Here is a 23,159-nt window from a genome sequence, read left to right on the forward strand (position 1 = left end):
ATGAGGGTGAGGATGAGGCTGAAGATGATGACAACAACATCTTGCCACTGTAGAGGTCATTGACAGCTTTATTAGCTTACCTGCATTAAGCCCATTGGTAGCTAGTTTTCTGAGGGCCCAAACAAATGAAGTACTTCAGCCACAAAAGAGGCAGTCCTGAAGTGATTAGTTTGCTAAACTGTACATATCCATTTCAACATATTACCCAGGACAATTCAATCATGCATTGTTTGACATTTAGGCCTTGGTCTATCAGCTTGTGTAACTGTCGACAATTCCGGTGTCAACAGTATTATTAGGTTGCCAATTCACATGGTGGAAATATGATTAGGTAGACTATTCAAATGTGGACAGTATTATTATAGGGCTAGAGATATGGTTAGGGACAGATCTAGGAATAGGGACAGGGTTAGGGAAAGCGACATGTCTAGGGATAGGGATATGTCTAGGGATAGGAATAGGGACAGATCTAGGAATGGGGATAGAAACAGGGACAGGGTTAGAGTTAAGGATAATACTGTCCACATTTCAATTGTCAACCTAAAAAATACTGTCTACATTTCAATTGTTGTCCTAATAATTCTATCAATGTCATTATATTGTCGACTTTATAACCTTCTCTAGTCTGCTGCCCATCAATCATATTATGTCAATCTGACATGAGGGTCAGTGTGAGGGCCCAAGGACAATTCCATATTGCACCACTTTTCTTTTCTGCCACTACTGTGTGGCAATGTTTTCTACATGAGATATAAACTGCCATGTGTTTTCGCCGTTGCTCTGTCGCTTAGTAACCAGCCAGCTCGCTGCATTCTTATAGTTCATTGACAGCACTGTTAACTTACCTGCCTTAAGCCCATTGGTAGCTTGCTTTGTGGGGGCCCAAACAAACCAAGCACTTCAGCCACAAAAGTGGCACTTCTTGTCGCTGAAGTGCTTAGTTTGTTAAACTGTACCTGCTACCCCTCCTGTTTCTGTGTGAGTTTGTTAAACCTGTTAACATATGGGTCGGTGGGAGGGCCCAAGGACAATTCCATCTTGCACTGCTTTTTTTTTCTGCCACTGCTGTGTGGCAATGTTTCCTAGATGTGTTATGAACTGCAGTGTGTTTATGTCGTTGCTCTGTCACTTAGCATCCAATCAGCTTGCTGCAGTCTTTGGCCGAAAGTGGATGAAAATAATATTGTGACCTGTGAGGTGGTCAAAATTGACTGTAAAAGACTAGAAATTAGTGTTATTGAGGTTAATAATAATGTAGGAACAAAAAAGAGCCACATTTTTAGCATATTATAGCAATTTTTCAAAAAAACCATATCCAAAACCAAAACACGGAGTCATTTAACATCTCTAATATCAACCAATGATATTGAATATCCTGAAACATAAAAAGAATGACATAGCAGAATCACTGATGAATGTTGACTTACTTGCCTTCCACATAATCTGTCCAATTACAGTTGTTATCAGTGCACAAAATAATACCACTGAAAGATGCTGAGGAAGCGGCACTCTTCTTTTACATTTTGAATCTGATTTTGATGTTCCTGCTTTTTCAACACTTAGGAAGGAGCACCTATAGAATACAAGCACATCATTTACATGTAATCTCATTAGTTCGGCTCTCTAATTTCATATGTAGCTAAAATACTAAAAGCCTAGTTGCAATATACAGTTCTTAACACACACACACACACACACACTCTCTCTCTCGCCATTCTTGAGACAGATCAGCTAAAAAACTGAGCCCCGCCCACACTGGGTTATGAATGCTTTAATAGGCATTACTTATAATTGCTGTTGGAGTGGGTGGAAGATCATGTGATCATTCAGAGCCAATGTGCTGAAAGCTGGCAACTTGATGGTATAAAAAAAACATACAGCTATACACAGTAAATGAAACATATTGGAATATGATGCATTAAATTATATGATGGATTATAATATATTATTTTATTTATATGATATCTATAATGTGCAGGTGTAAAGGGAGCAGCTACTCTTTAATCTACACTTACAAGTTGTAAAATAGTATTACTTAAAAGAGAAAAAATGGAGGAAGCAATGCTATTATGAGACAAAGTAATATTACTGTCTTATAGTTAATGGTAATTTTTCAGTTACCATAGTTACTTTCATTGGAGTAAGCAGGCCACCATCATACAGGTAGTGGGCAAAAAACTCTACAGCCTCGAGTGCTCGCTTCCAACAATGAATGTTTCTAGTAATTCTGTACTCTTGTGGGATATATTTTCCTGGCATGGTTTGGGTGCATTTATTCCGAGAGATAGTAAGATCCATACTAATCACTACTTAGTGATACCAATTGCACATCTTTAAACCATGTTGTACCATTGCAGGATGTCTTTCAAGACAGCAATGCCCCAATTGACAAAACATGTGTGGTCGCTCAATGGCTTCACGAGCATGCTACTGACGTTACCCATATGTCTTGGCCTTCAAATTTGAACCCAATCAAGCATTTTGGGAATATTCTGGAATGACGCCTGAGACAGAGTTTTCTACCAGAATCAGCAGTTGTCAGTTGAGGAACTTCCTTGTGATCGTGCTGCATCTCTCCTGCACAATTCCAGATATTGGTAGACTCAGTGCTGTGGCTCACGCATCCTGTACTTTCACACCTTATTAAGTGACTTTATATTGGGTTTGCCATTCCCTATGTCACTACCTAGAGCTGCTCACTTTAGCTATATTTATAGCAATATAATAGACATAATAACATTTTTGGGAAAGGGTGATGACTGCAACTCACCCGCCTCTAAAAGTTGCATTTAGGAACCGCAAAAAAGTGTGCCTCCATTTATAACTTTTGTTAATAGTGAGAGTGAGGGGACTTTGGGATTGTCTTAATTACAAGTGTCACTTGTGTGTTTGAAGAGCATTTATGCTGTGTATTTGCAATTTATCACGGTCATAAATGAAGCTGCAAAATGTAATTAATTAAGTCATTAGTTTGAAAAGAAAAATTAGAATTCATATATGTAGGTTGTTCAGAGATGCAAATATAGATAACACTATAAAACTCTTCTGATGCTAGAATGGACTGAAGCAGCAGAAGGGTCTATGATTTGGAATCTGCAGCAAAAGAAAATACTGCATTGCAGCAAAATATTAATGTAAGAACTACACAATGCCATCATTCAGTTTACAAATTCAGTTTACAAATAAATTACAAGTTTTATCAATAATATTTATGACTGAATACATAGTGGCAATACAATTGTCTGGGGGATATCTTGTCTATAGTAAGAAAAACAAAAAAATTAGGAAAGCGCTGATTCCACATAATGTTTAATAATAATAAGACCCTGTCATAAATAAATAACTGTAAAATTTAAATAAATGGATAACTGTAATAACAGCAATTAGACATAAATCAATGCACCTAAGTATCCTGAATAAATCATGCAGGGATAGTAGCAAAAATGGATCGCTAGGAAAAATATCAAAACTCTCCTGGTTAGGGCTACAGGACAACAGTCAATTGAAGAGAAAGATCCTTGTTTAGCATGCAGAAAGTTGTTCGTATTGGAAATAAAGACACTGTCCCACCTGATAGCCACCGATGAATATGAGAGATAATGGAAGGATATCCCAGTTTCGATCCTAGATGAACTGCAATTCTCTTGAATTAACTAACCCCGGGGTTATGATGTGTCGAAGTCAGCAAATTGGATAAAGTCATTTCAATCAATATTGAGCAAACTTGGTTGTCTTTGTCTGAAATTATGTGTAGAGCATGCTACGGCGTGCAGAAGCGTATCCAGCCGCGACACGTGGCAGTAACAGGTTTTACACTTTTTACACACATTCACACGATTTTTTGTTTTTCTTGCTGTGATTTGCGGTCCGTTGTGTGTTTGCTGTCATTGTTTATGATTATTATTGCCCGATATCTGATTGTTTGTTTTTTATTGTCTATAGTAGCAGCAAGTTACCTTGTCTAAAATATTCTTGTTTTATCTCTAAGTACGTAAACGGTTGATAACTTATGTACGTATCAGTGTCCCTAAATAGTCTATGTATAGAAAATAGTCACCGGCAAAAGATGCCATTCCTGGTCATAATAGCAGCAATAGTCTTCTATATTTAATAATCACTATATAGAAACCAGAGACACAAAATTGGTCACAGTGTATGTGTTCAACTTTAGCTGATCTGTCTGTGCCTGAAAATGTCTGTGCTTAAATTACCAGCCAGCTTCACCCCACGACATACCCAAGATTTGGGTATGGTCGTGGTCTGAGTTTGGTCTGAGTTTGTAAATGTGCACCTATTGATCGATTGGTCTGTCTCATTTAATTGACTTATATAGTCACTTACAATGCTACTTAATAAGGGTAAGCAGTTATTAGCAGAATGTGTGTGTCATATTTAGATGGAAAACATGCAAGATAAAAGCTTTATGTGACTTTGAACATGGCATGGTTTGGGGCGTCATAGGCAGCAGTATGAAATTCATATATAACAACACTACTGGGATATTCAAAAGGAAAGAATTGGAAGAAGAATCCTATGCTCTGTTCATGTCATTGTTCCACAGGGTCTGAACTACCTCTCAATCACTGGAGGAAAAAGCGCTTTCGATCACCAAAATGACCATTCGAGTATAAATGTAGCACTTGTACCACTATTCAGAAAGTCCGCATTTGGGACCTTAAAAAGTGGCTTAATATCTACACGCCATGGATTTAACTGGATCAAACTGCGATTCCACATAGTGGACTGACAGATTGGCTATATACTTCCATCTAGAGGTACTTGTAAGGAGCAGTTCAGAGATTTCTTTATGTGGAATCACATAAAGATAAACTATAGGATTACTACACTTTAATCCTTTATTAAGGAGCAGCTGCTGTCACATCGCAGACCTTATGGTATTTTATTCAGGCACAATTTTGAGATTAAAACGTTTAAGAATTTGTCTATTTTGAATATTCACTTCTAATGGAGAAAGTGTCTAATTGTTAATCCATTTAGGATTACTATACTTTTTTCTGTACTGGGATATTCATCCACTACAGTGTCATGGATATAGAATGGTAAGAATGGTGGCCCGGTGGTTGGAAACAGACAGGCTACAGGCAGCCAACTAACAGCTTAGTACAACTGTGCTGCTGAAAGAGGCAAATCAGAATGCACGATTTATTGCACTTTATCAGAGATGGGGAATAACGACCTACAGCCAAACCAAACTGTTTTTTTTTTATATGGCACTGTCCCACAGCTGTGCAGTAAAACAATGTAGGTCTTTAACAGGCTCTTCTGGGTTTCAATGGGCCTGATTCATTAAGGATCTTAACTTGAGAAACTTCTTATTTCAGTCTCCTGGACAAAACCATGTTACAATGCAAGGGGTGCAAATTAGTATTGTGTTTTGCACATAAGTTAAATACTGACTGTAAAAAAACAGTGGCTATCTCCTTTAAGTGTCATATTATAATAGTCCAGAAAATATATGAAACTTTCCTATTTTGGTGGGACATCCCGATTCGTGGCCCGCTAAAGGGGTGGGGCTCAAAGGAAACGTGGTTGTTGTTTTAACCAAATATGGCCATTTGTGGGTGGAGTTTGGGCATAACTTGGAAGAGTTTGGGCGGGGCTTATTTTTTTGGTCCCGCTTTTCGGGATTCTGAATGTTGGGCACTATGTGTTACTGTAGAGAGAGGGGTTGCGAAGACAAAGTGGCAAATCAATACTGGTTTGAATAAGAACCCTCCCCCTTTGCACCTGAATTTGCTAAGCCAATGAGTACAGAACATGATTGTGATGGTTAATATTCTGTATCAGTATAGAATACATACTCTCTCCATGGAGTACAAGCCGCTGACATACTTTCATTGCTGAAATGACCAGGCAGACAGTCCTCACACACTGTGTCTGTCCTTGCAGTTCCTATTCAGAGTAAGAAGATTCATATCATATCATTGATGTTAGAAACTGTACTTTTAATGTCAAGTTAAACATTTTTGTCATAGATAATTGCATCTATTTATACTTATAACAGGCTGACAGCTTGTAGCATTGCTACATGAAACTAAAAAATAAAAAGATTTGAAATATGTGTTTGTTTCCCTCTTAAATTCAGGTGTAACCAAAACTGAAATAAATATTTTTATTGTAACTTAATCTCTGATTTCTTTGAATGTGAGAACAGCTGTTTACTCAGAAAAAAGCAATTGACTGCTGCCCACTGTGAAATTATACAAATAGTTTTTATGAAAACGATATTTGTCGAACCGTATATAGTATAGTAATACAAACATATAAAGTGAATGTAAAGCAAATGTCAAAAATAAAATAAGTTTAGAGCCACACGTCTAAGGAAACCAGCTCCTCTGTCAATGGAACATTTCAGTATCCATAGGGAAAACTATGCTCCCATGAATTAATACGTAACCCCTTAACATCCTTCCCCCATATGCTGACATCAGCAGACTTTATGTTGATGGGACATTAATTCACCTCTACTCATTATGGCTGCATGTGTGCTACCCATTACCTGGCTGTCAACATCCCTTTAGGATGTAAGCTCTCATCAGCAGGGCCCTCTTTCCTTGTGTGCTCCTTCTACTATTCCATCACCCTCTGTACCTCTTGGCCTGCTTCCTTAGCCCTGTTTTCCCTGTTTTCTTAAGCTTCGGCCTACTTCTCGCTGATTTCTACCTTCCCTTTCACTATCTGTCCCAGTAATAATCTGATTGGCTTTACCCTGTCGCCTGTGTTTGTATATATTTTTTATATAAATTTTTGTTCTTTCTGTATCATGTTGTGTCTTGGTTCTCTGTTTTCTGTTTATGTAATGTACGGCACTGCGGACCCTTTGTGGCGCCTCATAAGTCAAAGATAATAATAATAATAATAATAATAAATGTCAGCCCAAAGCAAAAAACTTTACTGCATCTCAATGAACCTGCAAACAAGCACTGATGTAAACCAATAAGGAAGGTGCAATGCAAAAAGAAAAATCTATACAAATGATTTTGCCAAGAACAATGCACCATGGTTAGTTAGATGCACTGAGCTGAGATACAAGTGTGGAATTGATAATGCCCCATTGTGACAGAATGAATCTTGCATTTGAGAGTTGCCTGTCCTTTGTGTGCAGAAAATGTAATCAATGTCTGAATCAATAGTGTAGATATCAATAATTTTATATAACCAAAAGTTAGAAAAAGCCTTTCAAGGCGCTGTGCGAAAAGAAAGCCTCACACAGCAACATCAGCAGCTGTCAGAATGGAGCCTGCAACACCAAGTGAAAGCTCACAATATTAAACAATATTGTGCCAGGAGCCGCGGCGGCCGCGGGCACCGCCAGGACCCATTCTCCTCTGTTCCTGGCGTCCCGGCAGTCTCCATGACAACTGATGTTGCTGATCAGTATGGAATATTAAAAGACCATTTTCAAACAAATTGAAGCCCATCAGTCTACAGTGAGAAAGATTTTTTTTTTTACAAATGGAGAACACTGAAGGCAGTTGTCAGTCTTCCCAGGGGGTGAGGTACGTTTTTCCGTTTGAAATAATTCAGATACTGACTACTGTGGAAAATTCCGAAGACAATGATGCCGCCATGAAAAAAATATAGGCTTACTATGAAAGAGACACATAACATTTCCGACCCGGCTCCTATAAATTTCGACCACAGAATATGTCGGCACTTAAAAATGGCTTCACTTAATATGGCGACACTGAGATTTCCTGCTTTAAAGCGGCATACTGCTATACCATAGCAACATCTGACAAAAAGGTATAAAAACACTGAAGCAGCAAACTTTGTGAAAACCAATACTTGTGTCATTCTCAAAACTTTTGGCCATGACTGTATGTCATAGTGTATAGGGAGAAGAATCAGTAGTTGAAAGAAAGAAGTAATAATACCACTGTGTAGGTCATTGTACGGCCTTATCTAGAATACTCTGTTCAGTTCTGGAGGCCATATCTCCAGAAGGATATAAATACATTACAGACTGTACAAAGAAGAGCAACTAAAATATTGCATGGTCTACAGCACACAACTTACCAGGAAACACGGAAAGATCTTAATATGTATAGTTTGGAGCATAGGAGGGAAAGGGGGGACATGATAGAAATATATCAAGGGTTTTAGCAAGATACAGGAGGGAAACATTCTTCAAAGGAAGAGAAATATTAGGACACGAGGACATGCACTGACACTGGAGGGAAGTAGGTTCAGAGAAAATTTGAGTAAAAACTACTTCACAGAAAGGGTAGTGGATAAGTGGAATAGCCTCCCATCAGAGGTGGTAGAGGATACTACAGTAGAGCAATTTAAACATGCTTGGGATAGACATAAGGATATCCTTACAAAGATTAAAAGATCAAATAGAATTTGAGGTTACCATAGGTTAATAAAAAATGTGAAGACTAGATGGGCCAAACGGTTCTTATCTGCCGTCTATTCTTCTATATATATTTCATTTGGTGGGAAGGATTTAAAACAAGTGTCCATTGCCCCATAACCTTTTAGAAGGAGAGTTTGCTAAAATAGTGTTTCAACCAGTCACATGTATCTGACATAAACATAAATACCGTTCACTGTGAAAAATAAGGGGAGGGGAACTGTCGCACCAGATTATGTAGATTAACGTTATATATATTAAACCAGACGCTCCTATTTAAAATGATATGTTCAGTATATTATTCATCATATTAAAATCATAATGTCAGCGAATTGATGATTAAAAATGAATACATATAATGTAGTGTGTTAACTCATGATAATTAATAATAATTAGGGGTATTCAGTTCCTCACGTGTTCTTTTAACACACTACATTACATTTATTCATTTTTAATCATCATTTCGCTGACATTATGATTTTAATATTGAATTAATAAAGATATTATTTTAATCCAATTTGGATCGGAATACTCGCACAACATGCCTATTGTTTGAATAATTCTATTAAAAGTGAATTTCAGATACATGCACCTTTTTATATACATACTTTTTTCTTTGTTTTTTGACATAAATAGAAATAACACCAGAAGCCACCAGGTAAGACATTTCTGCAGCAAAAGGGTGGGCAGCAGTGTCATTTCCAATGTCCTGTAGATATTATGAACATTAACATTAATCTAATAATTTATGGTTGTCTTACCGAATGCTTTAACATATTGACCCGGTTCACATTTTCTGTGTTCTTGACATGAATTACACTCAAACTCATCATCTTCAGGACAGAAATAACCATCTCTGCAGTCACACATGGTATCGGAGATATTAGTACATTTTCTCATTTCTACCAGCCCAACACCTAAGGAGAATACAGATAACACATTTTATTCAGTGATTTGAAGTATTAAAAAACATAAGAGTAAACCAAGGTAAACATGTGCAAATGCATTATTACATACTATTAATACATACAATGAGGGGCTCATATCCTCTAGAAAGTCTGAGCACATTTTTTATAAGAACATTTTATAATATATATTCACAAACATGCAATATGAGAGTGTGCCTCGTGCCTCAGATATACAAATAGTTCCTAGTGACTTGATAGGCTAAATGCTCATGAATATTGGTGCAGACCCCAAAATGATTTTATCCACTGTGCAACCAAAACTATTACTCCAAATGATAACCCCATTCCTGCCTCCCATATAATACTTATATCCACAGAAGGCAGGCTTTGTGCTGAGCTGTCAGTGAGAGCCCAAGTTCCTTGACTGGCAAGGAACCATTCCTTTCAGTACTTGGTCACCCAATTGCTGGACATTCATCATCATCATCACCATTTATTTATATAGCACCACTGATTCCGCAGCGCTGTACAGAGAACTCACTCACATCAGTCCCTACCCCATTGGAGCTTACAGTCTAAATTCCCTAACACACACACAGACACATAGAGAGAGAGAGAGAGAGAGAGAGGGAGAGAGAGAGAGTATAGGATCAATTTTGATAGCAGCCAATTAACCTACTAGTATGTTTTTGGAATGTGGGAGGAAACTGGAGCACCCGGAGGAAACCCACTTACATTCAAAGTAAACACTAGAGGCAAGCACTTCCAAAATGATAGCAGGTAACCCTATAATGTCACAGTTGTGAAACCATTAATCAGAGGGATAACCAGATTTTTTGTTGCACCCTGGGCATGGGTTTTTGTAGCTGCACCTTGCAAACATATAGGCAACGTCACCTGTTCCATGTCAAGACCTTGTTTCACCATCTCACCTAAAGTCTGTTACAGCTATACTACAAGATAACATTAGTTAAAGCACTATAGGTGTGGCATTGTGCAGTTCTCCATACACAGGAAAAGGTGCCCCCTACCCCACCTGATATTTTGGTGCTGATGTTGCAATTGGATGGAATTCTCAGCATCATTTCAATTAGGATCTGTTTGAGCTGCTGTTATAGACTACACAGTCCTCAGTGACGTGAGAAGGCTGGGATAAATATAGTTTTATGGATGCCTGGTATCCTATTTCATCACAAACAGTTATCATTTACAGTTGTTGAGAAAATGCACAACCCACATGTATAAGAATATAGATTACTTACCAGGATCGCAGTTCTTACAAGTCAAACACTTAATGAGGCCACTGGTAAAGTTCATATACGTTCCTTCAATGCAAGTTAAACACACACTATTTCTACAGGTGGCTGTGCAATGGTCTTTCACAAAAGTACCTAGAAAAAGAAAAGAAAAATAAGAGGATGTGTGATACCCAGAAACTGTGGGGCACAAGGACCCTGTGCAACAGTGTGATACAGGAGAGACTCTAGGACCCAGGGAAAACCCAGGCTGTGAGGCTGCAGGAAAGATCCAGGGTTTTTGAGACAGAGACTGTTAAGAGGAGGAGCCTCAGAGAGTGAGTATGTGAGTGCTAAAGAGACATTATTAAAAGACACAGGTTTTTCTGAATGATGTTGTGAGGAAAGGGTGGCAAATGTTGTTGCTGAGAGCTAGACTACTGCAGAGGGCTGAGGTGTGTTGCCAGTCAAAATACTGCATGTGTAAAGACTTCATTATAGTGGCTATAGAGATGCTGTCACTAAAGACAAGAGCAGACACCAGTGACAGTGAAGATATAGCCGAAATCTATCTACACAAAAGGAAACTGGTCTGTGTAATCAAACTGACTGTGTATTCTCCCTCACTTCACAGTATAGCCTACATTTTAAGAGCTGTGAGCTAAATTTACAGAGACATTTGCTTAACAAAAGAAAAGCATTAGCCAACCTCCTACTACTGACCCTGAGGTATACCTGAATTACAGAATTAATCACTAGTGCCCACTATGATAGTAACCTGGTATCTGAAGCATCCTGCAACCCATCATAACCTGAATATTCTAGTCAAAGAACAGCATCACAGCTGACTTCTTCTGCAAGAACATATGAAAGCACCGCCCTGGTAATACACTGCATTGTGTGATACCTGAGACAGTAAGTCACTGTTTTTGATAATTGTACCAAAGTTACAAGACTACCATTATAATTGTGTGCCTCAATTATAATAAAAGTGCATCCTGTTTGGTTCTAACAGGTACACTTACAAAAGTCTGGCCAGTGAAAACATTTATGCTAATTAGTTATGCTGAGGATGGACTTCTTTAAAGGGGATTCATTGACTGTGATATGATTTGCTTGTGGTGAATTGTTTGAAATGAATGTTCTTTACGATATTAGGGACTAGAACTGTATTACTTTATTTCTTGGACCGTTTATGTAACCTCACATATTCCAGGGTTAGATTATTAAGGCCTCAGCGCAGAACACTGTTGAGTCTCTGACCATATGACGGTTATCAAAGGTACTTTGATGATGGTTATTAGCAGAGTACTGTGAAGCATAGTTGTAATCAAACTGTTTACATTATAGAAGTATTGACATAGAGGAATTTTGTTATTGCCTGTGTTATTCTGTACAGTAAGTGACACCTCGATTATCTCAGGCCTGTGAACACTGTATTCAGATTGTACTTGTTGCTAATCATATTTTGTCCAGAAATATTTTATTGATGTATTGTTCCTGCATAATAAATCTGACGTCACTTCATTCAATTGGTGTCCTACTCAGTGGTGCTCCGTCCCACTGCGGTGCCATGACCGAAAGAAGAGAATCCAAGGACCAGGTACGATCCTCTCAACACCCACCTCTAGGGGTGTCACAGATGTACCTGGTAAACCCATCATATAGTCATTGCAAACTTCCTTTGAAATCATTTATTACCTACACAGAAATGTACTATATTCCCAAGTAAAATCTCTAAACATTTTACACCATGCTCTTAATTCACAGAGATCAAGCACAAGTCATCCAAACCATGTCCTTAAATTCCAAAATCCTGTCTAAATCATGAAGCCCCGCCCCTTTCAGACATTGGGATCGGAACTGTCCAATCTATAATGGGACTATTGGTAAGTATACTATAAAAATGACAAAATTCACAAGGAGAACAGTTTAACTCATTTAATTCAATAGGATAATTACAGTTAATACATTTTGATCGCTTCAGTAAACGTTTATAACAATTTAAATGCTATCAACCATACATATGTAAAGTCTTACACCATCACTACCCCTTGTCTCATGTCTGCACTTCCTTGTCTGTGCTGGTTCTGTATTTATATGGGACTGTATTTAGTACATACTTGCCATCTCTCCTGGGAGACTCCCGAAATTCGGGTCAGTCTCCCGGGCTCCCGCGAGAGCTGGCATTTCTCCCGCATCCCGGAGTTCCCTTGTTAAAAGTACGCGATTCACCGAGGATCGCATCATTTTGTCCTTTTTTTATAAAGTGTTGAAATATTACACAGCACTGTACATTGAGGGGATCATCACACAAACAAAATACACACAATAACATAAAACAGAAGGTACAGATGGAGATTGTCCAAATGAGCTCACAATCTAAAAGGTGTAAAGAAGACTTGATACATCACGTAGTGAAATAACAATTATAGCTGTGTGCAAAAAGAAACAAATTCCGTTAGGGCGCTTCACTAAGGTATGCTGCTGTGCATGTAAACAGAATATCCAATATTCCAAATATGAATGACATAAACAAGAGGATACATACACTGGCGATTCCTTTTTTGTACAATTGGATGATAAAAAATTCAGATACCTTCTTCTCAAACTGTGATAGTGTACACAGATGATTATAACCCTAATAGGACTCATAAGCCCAAATGGAAGAGAAAAAATAAAAAAAAACGAACACAGTGTAATATATATAACAGAAATCTGTGACAGGATGAACCGCCTATGCCACCCTGTCTGTTGTTGCTAGGAACCGGCTGGGCTTACTTTGCCACCATTCCCTTTCGTTATCCAAAATGCGCCCTCTTGCCGCAGCAGGAGGGGCTTATAATGCTGCCACAACTGGACTTCTTACCGGCATCCAGTACCGGGTTTCTTCTGGGTAAATGACGCTGCCAGTGTACCTCGTTGCTGATGTACCTGGGCTGGTAACTCCAGACCTCTTACTATGGATCAGGGTTGCTGTGGATGGATCCCCCCTGGCCTATCACACTGACCAGGGCTGCATGGGTAGCAGGCAGAACGGTGGTACTGGAAAAGCTTGGGTCCAAACCGCAGAGACAGCCGGAGAATGGATTAGATTTAGGGTCTAATCTGTAGATCACAGGAATACAACGATATTGAAGATGTTTCCAAGCAGGTCTTTGAAGCAAGATGGTTTATTTGCCCAATTGTAAAGCGCTACTTAATTTGCTGGCGCTATATAAATAAATGTTGATGATGATGATAATGGTAATATGTCACAATGTACACATTCAAAGGCTAGTCCACCACCATAAAAACAGGAGTCTTCAGTTTTTCACCGTGGCTGCTGGATGTATATATGAAAATACACCAGTGCTCTTTCAACTGCCAAATCCCCTTAGGGCATATGCTTGCAAGAAAATGGGAAAAACAAACTTCTCAAGATCAGACATATATCTCCATTCATATATTTGTTCTCCAATCCATATACTCGATCATGTAAACAGAAGAAAATAAAACCAAAAAAGGGGGGATCTCGTGCATTAACTTTTTCAAACGGGTTTAATCACAATAAAAGTAACACTCGTCTTAAAAACATCAGCATCTCGCATAACATATGCAGTAATCCCGTATCAGAAGTCTGTGTCAATCTCAGCATATAAGAGACCCGGGTCAGATGGCTTAACCAGTTACAGCAATGGTCCTCTCAGCGCTGTTCAATCTCTCAGAACCTCAGAATATCAGGATGCAACCATAACCAACGCGTTTCCATCCATACGAGGGTCTTTTTCAAGGTTGTCATATGTTTAAAATCCCTTCCTTTTATATCCCTTCACCCAACGTGCATAAAGATAGTTCTAAACCTCCTGGGAGACCCATAGTATCGGGGACAGGATCCGCTACAGTGAATGGACTACATATTTAAGTTCCGGCCAAATGCAGTAAGGCTCACACACCGTTTCGGCATCTGCTCAAAACCCCTCCTCCATGATAAAGGAAGAGATTGTGCTTTCTATAGATCTGTAAAGCAACGGGCATGGTGTATGGTGTTCCAACCCCTTAATCTAATCCATACCTGAACTGCACTTTTTAGCTATGTTGTTATCAGGAAATATCAGTGATGTAATTATAACATCAATGGAGACCGTTTGCAACTCCCCTGGACAGGCAGATCCCAAGGTGGGATTAGGAGGTGATAAACGAGGCTACCCTGGGAGCTGGATGGGTGTAACTAACTTTTGGCCAAGAGGTGATGCTCTGCCAGAGATGCGCTCTGGAACATATCTCATTGGATTTATTTGAACTGATTTCCTCATTTGTTGGACCTGCTATCATTACGGGGCCATGCTGTATTTAATCCTGTTCTGCAGAATAAATCATCCTTCTATTTTTCCCCTAATACCGTGTCCGAGTGATTTGGGAACCACGTATCTTCACAAGATCAAATAAATTTCACACCGCACTGAGAGAAGTCATAAACCCCCTCTATTCAGAATGTAATTATTAGGTACAACTCATTATAGAAGGGGGGATGCACCCACACATTAATATAATTCACAAAAATAGACAGAAGAAACAGATAATCTGTATAATCAGGGCACTCGTGACTACATTTTTTTCTCCAGTTTATAGATTATTAAATATGCATTTCTACTTTATTGATATACCTTAAAATTGGAGATTTCCAAAACGTTTACTCCACTAGCAAAATATTTATAATGAGAAATTAGAAAACACTAAACATTGCATTAAGTAACCACTGTTAAAATGGCAGACTGTTACTGCCAAGTCACTACTCTCGTTTAAATATATCCTAATTAATACTTATTTACATTAGTATGTTGGAATATAATACAATAAAGTCACTTTGATCTTTTGTGTTTTGTTCCATGATCTTAAACCCTCAGAATTCATCGGGAAGATATGTTTTCATATTTCTTATATGCAATTACATCCACACCATTTGTTACTCAAGTCAGGAACTTTAGTAGAATTATCCTTAATGCTGACACTATTGCTATTATTGTCAGGTGACAGTTAACTCTTCACTGCAATTAATTCTCATATTGTCATATGTCCACTAAAGTGCAATTACCCCATCTAAACTCATTGTAAACATCACTGCAATTCAATAGGCAGCAAATCACAAAAGATTGCCTTCAATAACAAACTGCCACAACACAACTGCTTAGCTATTTTGATTAGGGGTTAATTGTATCTCTCTCTCTATTCAATAACAATTTTTCTGTAGCAGATAATACTAGCTAATACAACCCACTGAGCATTGGTTTTAATACATTGCACTTTTGATTAAGGGTTACAGCTGTGTAATTAACTAGTCTGCCCCGGAGTCAATAGCTATGCTGTAAATAGCTTGTCATATTGTATTGCTTTTATGATTTTTCTCTCTCTCTGTTTTGGTAACAATTATTCTATTAGTAAACACTATTAGCTAATGCACCTCCCTGAACATTTCTTTCCCCTTTTTGTTAAGATCTGCAGCTGTTATAAATAAATAACTAGTCTGCCCCAGAGTCACAAGCTATACTATAATAGCTGGATGTGTTATATTGCTATTTTGCGGAAGGCATACTTAATACATTCTACAATCGTTCTATTGAATCATTTCAGTATTGTCCCATAGTTATCCGGTATAATAGCTGGCAACAGAGGGATCAGATTATTAGCATGAATATAATTAATGAGAGAGTGAACGTGGAGTCTCGCCGACGCGCGTTTCGCTAGATGCTTTTTCAATACCAACCGATGGTTAGATCTGACAAGCCGTTTATAGTGCCAAACCACACACCCTTAATTCGATATTCACTCCTCCTTGGAGACGCATACTAGCAACTGACTTTCTATTGGTCCATTCTCTGTGAGACTAATATTCGCTCATTCATTGGAGCATTGGTTTGAAAGACTGCGATTTCAGCCTATAGCATTGATTGTCTCGACTGTTTCCAAAGAGGTCTTCGAACTAATGGGAGTGATAATTAAGGGTAATACAACTTGTTCTGATACCACACAAAATACAATGGATTAATCAAATTTTTCTTTTAATCTTTATTTAAATGCGTGACGGTTAATAGAAAAAAATAAAAATAAATACAAATACATATTCAATGCTTATTCATTTATCTATCTACGTCCAATTTGGTAGGTATGAAATCTACAGTATTACCTTTTTTATTGTTTAATTAATGTTTATGTATTAAATGGATGAAGGAATTTAGAGCTGCTATTATTTTACTTGCCTACATAAATGAAGCTCCGACAAGCAGCAATTTAATGCAATGAAAAGGGAAGAATTGTAATTAATTAACGAGTGGTCAACAAGCCATAGTAGGCAGGACATTGAAGTGACCTTTTATTTTTCCCGGCATGTACAATCTCGTACATGGACATGTAATTATGGAATTTGGGCATATACCCTTTAGGCGCATGGCAGTTAAATGAGCGAATTTCCTCAAAATTAAATGTGCCACATGTCCACATATTTTATGTTTAATCAATAGCCTTGACAAAGTTTCAAACTATTCTTTTGTATACTACTCCATTTCCTTGTTGGTGGTATAGCATCATTGTTGAAGAGCAGATTCAGGAAAAACGGTATATGAATTTTATTTACATAATGGTCCAAATGCATTGCTTAAAAATATATCTCTTTGGTGGTAATGCCAGTTTAATAAGTCTGGTACTTAATGCTCTTAAACAATATCACAAGTCACTGCTTAGATAGCTGGTGTTTGGCAGAAAAACCTCCAGGGGTACATTTATCAAGATGCGGGTTTAAAAAAGTGGAGATGTTGCCTATAGCAACCAATCAGATTCTAGTTATCATTTATTTAGTACACTCTACAAAATGACAGCTAGAATCTGATTGGTTGCTATGGGCAACATCTCCAATTTTTTCAAACCCGCAGCTTGATAAATATACCCTTAGTGTGTCATAACTGATGTTTGGCTATGTTAAACCTGTCTGTTGATCACAATGACATATTAAATGCTTTGTGGTGAGCACAGTCACGAGCCGCGGCTTCCAGCTCGCTCCCAGCTGCCTCTCGCGTCCCAGCTGTCACCATGACGACCGGGACATCACTGCTGCGCACACGTCCCGGCTGTCACCAGGGCAACAGCCGGGACTCTTCTCTCCTTCACCGCCGCAGCCCGGCTAAATTGACAGCTGGGCACATGCGCACCATTTAGTAATTAATTAACAGCCTTATGGGCTGATTAGGGCTTATGTGTCCCTCCCTCTGTGATTGGCCCATCTGTGTATATTAGGCAGGGAGGGCTTAGCCTCCCTGCCGGTTACAGCGCTCAGTTCCTGTTAGTTTGCCTGCTCCTGTTTTGTTGCTGAAACTCTGGAATTATTCTCTGTGTATGACCCTTGGATTTGTTTCCTGGACTTTGATTTCTTCCTTGTTGCCTTGACCTCTGCTTCGTTTCTGGACTTCCTTTAATTGCTGCCAGCCCTGACAACTTGCCTGTTCCTGACCACGATACCTGCTTTGGACCGTAGACCTTGGCCTGTTTCCTGACCACGCTTTGTTTGTCATCACCCGCTACCCTGAGCTGTGGTACGTTCATAAGCTTGTACTACTCTGAGTATAAGACCTGGGGGCATCCAAATACCTGTGAGCGTAATGAGCTCTACTGAAAAGGCGGCTGCTAAAGGTGAAGCTCTCTCCATCTGGTTCTACAAGCTCATGATAGTAACCGTTAGCCGTAACTAGCACAAGACACATTTAAAAGCATAAGGTAAGTGCATTAGTTAGGTTTGGGGTAAGATTTCAATTTGTTAGTTAACAAATTGGATTCTTTTATACATTACGCAGGGTTACAATCGACCCAGTTTACATAGAACAGTTAGGCTTTGGGATGTACTGCCCTAATCATATTTCAGTGATCCTGAAAACTAGACAACTAAAAGTTATGAAGCCAATGATTAATGGCGCACACTATTTTCTAAGTTTTAGAATAGTATTGCAAAGAATCCAACACATCTTCTAATCAAGCGCAACTACCCCCACCTGCTTCTTTTCTTCTCAAGTTACAATAACAGCCTAAGTTATCTGCAAGCTGACTGTCATGGACAGTGCAAAGGCGGTAACGGTGTTACACAGTATATTAGATAGAAATTAGCCCAGTTCGCAAGATCTTTCTATCCACATATATAGTATTGTTCTCTCTTACCTGCTGGGCACATGGGACAGCATACATCATTGATCTTGTATTCTCCAGGATTACAGCACAAAACTATAGTTCTTAAAATTGTCTGCCAAAAAGAAAAAACATAATAAGCAACATGCAAACGTGTGATTATTGAAACTACCTTGTAAATGACCCATTATTAGATATTCACGAACAACTACAAGTTATACACACTAACAGAGCTCCCAGCCACTCTGCACACCCAAACACTGGTGTCATAACCACCCTGGGCAAAAACTGACACTGTATTCAGCCTACACTATCTCCTGCATAATTGGAATAATGACTGTATTCTTTATTGTCCTGTTACAATAACATGTCAGGGAAACTGTTACGTCTATAATACATTGATTTGCTCTCATCAATTACAGGCAATCATAAGAGGACTTAACCACTTGTCACTTCAGTTGGACACCAGGGTAATCTTTTTATTTGATTTAGGAGCACATTTTCAACAAACACTGCTTGCAGGCTCATACAGCCATCTCTAATTGGAGTCCCTGATCATGGATCGCGAATGCTGATATATTTCTATACAATGTCTCTACATTGGGACTGTGTTAAATATATAATTGTTTGTTATTGTTTCATTATATTGTGTGTGCAATAAAACTATTTTTATCATATCCAAGAGTATGAAATCTGATCTGCCATCTAATAGAATATTTACACACACACACACACACATATATATATATATATATATATATATATATATATATATATATATATATATATATATATATATACACACTAATATATATTACACACATATTTTTTGTTTACTATTTATTAACATGTATTCATTATTATCTATAATATTATTTAGTATTCATTAGAATCAGTTATACATATTTGTTATCATTTGCAGTGCTGTTTGTTTCACTTTGGCTTTTTTGGGGATTTTTCAATTTGGGAATAGCAACTATCCTACAAATTCAGTTGGTGGATGATTTTGAAGCATATTATATAGTCATTGTTATTACTATTTTAGTGCCTTGTGTGTTTTGGTATATCGTAACCAACCAATACCTCATTCACACTGCTTCCAAAACCTGGGGTCTTGCCGGGGTTCGAGGCTTCAGTGTGAATGGGTCCAGGGCTAATTCCTGGGTCGGATGACCCGGGAATTAGACCCAGGTCTTTTTGGGGGGTTTTTTTCCCCAGGTCCGACCTGGGTCGCCTCCAGTCTGAACGGTGAGACCTGGGTTTCTATGTCTATGGAGGCTATGGAAAGTTAAAAAAAAAAAAAACATCACAAGAGAAGCCAAATCAGAACTCCTCTTGTGATATTCCCTGCTAGACCCGGACAGACCCGTGTTCAGTGTGAACACAGTCTACCCAGGTATTTGGCAGGGTGGGAGGCTCTGTCCTCCTGCAATATCCCGGGTACATTAACCTGGGATATTGTCGGGGGGTGGCAATCTGAAAGTGGTATAAGTCAGCCTAATGATAGGCATGGTAATGCTATGCTGGGGGCAGGACTGCGTCCCATTGGAGGTGTGTTATATTGATGGCATGTCTAGTGATTCTGAAACAATAAGTGTGTTCACAAAGACATCTTACATTTAAACAAATCTGACTTATAGTATACAATCCCACAATGCATATCCCTTTAGACATGTGGCAGCAAGTGAGAGTTCTGAGTGGCATGTTTTGAAATTTTGGAGCACATGAAGCAGGCGGGTGTGTCTAAGCGGTATATTTACTAAACTGCGGGTTTGAAAACATGGAGATGTTGCCTATAGCAACCAATCAGATTCTAGCTGTCATTTTGTAGAATGTACTAAATAAATGATAACTAGAATCTGATTGGTTGCTATAGGCAACATCGCCAATTTTTCAAACCCACAGTTTAGTAAATCTAGCCCTAAGTCTTTTTCTGTTGTTTCATCCTTGAAACTAAAGGCAATGCGCAACCCTTTTGAAGATGCCTTGAAATATATCAGGTAACCCATCAGTGGGTTAAAACTAATTTAAATAAATGTGCATTTTAGTGATTTTTTTAATCACTTTTCAATGTTGTGCTTTTACCAATACAACACATTGTACTATTAGTGCAAGTTTACAAATGAGAAATAGGTTGTTCATTAATCTTGCCATTAAAATTTTAGAAGACAAAGGTGGCAATGGCATCAATTGTGAAAAATGCAAGAATAGAGGATAGATAGGTGTGACTGAGCCCTCAGCATGTGCATATAGTTAGAAAATTGTTAAAAAAAAAAGTAACCTCATGCTATGTTATAAGAACATAATTTGCATTTTACAGTCATGTCTCTTAATTCTGTTGTACATATGGGAGGTAGGAAGCGCTCTATAAACATGTAGGAATGGAAATACAAAGACCATATTCACTGTCTACAGTCCGGGATGTTACTAATTTGTATGATGTAATCCCACAGATGACACAACTGGTTACAGATTAACACGGAAGACCCACTCTATATTATTATGCAGTTATTCGCAGCAGCACAATTAGTAAGGAGATATATATATATATATATATATATATATATATATATATATATATACACACACATATATATATATATATATATATATATATATATATATATATATATATATATATATATATATAATGTCTGTGTTCTGCATACTCACCAAGTATAGACTTATTATCAGGAGATTCATCTCGGAGCTAATCCATATTCCATAAAGTCCGTGAGATCATACTCAGATTCAGTGACTGCCTTACAGTAATATTACACCCCAAAGTAATATAACAAATCCAGTGACAGCCAGGGCTGAGTCTCCATTGTGTATACGGCTCAGTGCAAGAGGAATTATCCTGTTAAACACATCCAAGAGCTGATCCGGATGCCATCCATACGCACAGAGAGCAGCGATGTTTGTCATGTAAGTGTTAGCTCTTGTGAGGTTTCATTCAATACTTCCCAACATTCTTACAAGTTAGATGAAACACAATAAGCCCCTCCCCGATCCGCCCCCAAACGCCCACTTTAGTATGATGCTTAGAAGCCTGTCAGTCATATTCCGATATAGTACATGTAAAACTAATTATTTTGTCATTTGTGTTTAGGAGGCGGACCATAGGCTATTTGGTTATTGTAATTTTTTTTTTTTGTTAGCACTTTTAAGAATTGGGTTTTTTAGATTGTTTTACATATACATTTTAACTGGGTGATATCCCATCGAATTGGACTGAAAGTTGATAGATCATATGCAATTGAACTAGGCAAATAGCAAAAGCAACAAGCACTAGAGTGTGCTTGTTGCTTTTGCTATAATGCCTAGTTCAATTGCATGAGTGATAGTATATAAAAATCAGTAGCTAGAAAATAAGGGGGGAAAAGCAGCACTAGAAGAATAAGGCAAATCTTATATAAACCTCATTGGACTCGCTTCTCTCACCAATCACCACCCTCTCCTCATCAGCTTATGACGGTCCCCACCACAACCTTGGTATTTTAAACTGACATGCTATCTATATAAGTGTTCTTGCATCACCAAGCTTTTCTGGAGGAAATTGCACTCACATGCTCACTTCAACTTCATTCTCCCCTCCTACAGTTCTGTGCTCTCTTTCCCTAAATAGTCCTACTTCAAATCTCTAATTTTCCTTCCAATCCTCTAACTCTCCCCCCCCCCCATCGTCCTTTAGGTATATATGCTTTACCTAGAGAGCTACTTAAAGTTAATAATCTATAGAGGAATAGTCTGCTCAAGCTGATGTCTAACAAAGAGGAATATAAGGAACAATCCTGTGCCTGATTGTACCAAATTACAAGAGAAACCAGATGAAATCAGATGTACTGTGGACTCTTCCAAGGGGAAACATTGTAGGGGGGGGGGAGTTCCTGGACAGGGTGTGTAACTAAAATCTATCCAGTAACAAGAAGAGTTTATAAGGCTGTGTAAGTGCATTCATTTTTGTTCAACTTTAACTTATGATTTTTGTTACTTCATACTGCTTGGTAAAAACCTAGCTATAACAGCTTGGTGACTCGGATTCCATAGGCAGCTCTCTCTTTCAAAGAAAAATCATTTCTAATCGTAGGACAGGAACTGACTATGGCTGCACTTAAAAGGTAAGCTTGTTGCTGTTTATTTTACTTTTCTTATAAGATAAAATTTTGTTGAATTTGAGAGGTGCTGCCATTACCCTAAATTCTATGGATAAGATCCATATGTTCTTCATTTATTAGTACACTACAGCAGACATTTGTATTGCTCTTTATGCTATCCCAGTCTGTATTGGTACCTTGATAATTTTGTCTGAGCATTGCATTTTTGAAAGACCTGTAAAATAAAAAGAGGTCCCTGAATGGAGTGTGTGTGCTGAGATAAGGAAATAACATTCTCCCGCTCCAGTGACTATTGTATGGAGGTCACAAAGGTGCAATCTCTATTCCATAGCGATCACTAGGATGTTCTCTGTATTGTGCAGAGGTCACTAAA

At 38.2% G+C, this 23,159-nt stretch overlaps 1 protein-coding gene across 2 annotated transcripts in view; it reads right to left on the reverse strand.

Moving 5' to 3' along the window:
- The window catches only part of LOC142108005 (tumor necrosis factor receptor superfamily member 14-like), a 102,607-nt gene that overhangs the window by 12,311 nt on the left and 67,137 nt on the right, over positions 1 to 23,159 (reverse strand). Inside the window, exons 1-6 of one of the 2 annotated variants that reach the window (XM_075191700.1) lie at positions 21,342 to 21,637; positions 18,702 to 18,783; positions 10,551 to 10,679; positions 9,142 to 9,297; positions 5,823 to 5,913; positions 1,428 to 1,573 (exon numbers count right to left, since the gene is read on the reverse strand). In XM_075191700.1, the coding sequence (XP_075047801.1) occupies positions 1,428 to 1,573; positions 5,823 to 5,913; positions 9,142 to 9,297; positions 10,551 to 10,679; positions 18,702 to 18,783; positions 21,342 to 21,371 (634 nt within the window). In that variant the 5' untranslated portion in view covers positions 21,372 to 21,637. Of the gene's footprint in view, positions 1 to 1,427; positions 1,574 to 5,822; positions 5,914 to 9,141; positions 9,298 to 10,550; positions 10,680 to 18,701; positions 18,784 to 21,341; positions 21,638 to 23,159 lie in introns of those variants that run through there. The other variant, XM_075191699.1, reaches the window with a different exon arrangement.

Source organism: Mixophyes fleayi, chromosome 11 (genome assembly GCF_038048845.1).
Source record: "Mixophyes fleayi isolate aMixFle1 chromosome 11, aMixFle1.hap1, whole genome shotgun sequence".
NCBI classification, from domain to species: Eukaryota; Metazoa; Chordata; class Amphibia; order Anura; family Limnodynastidae; genus Mixophyes; species Mixophyes fleayi.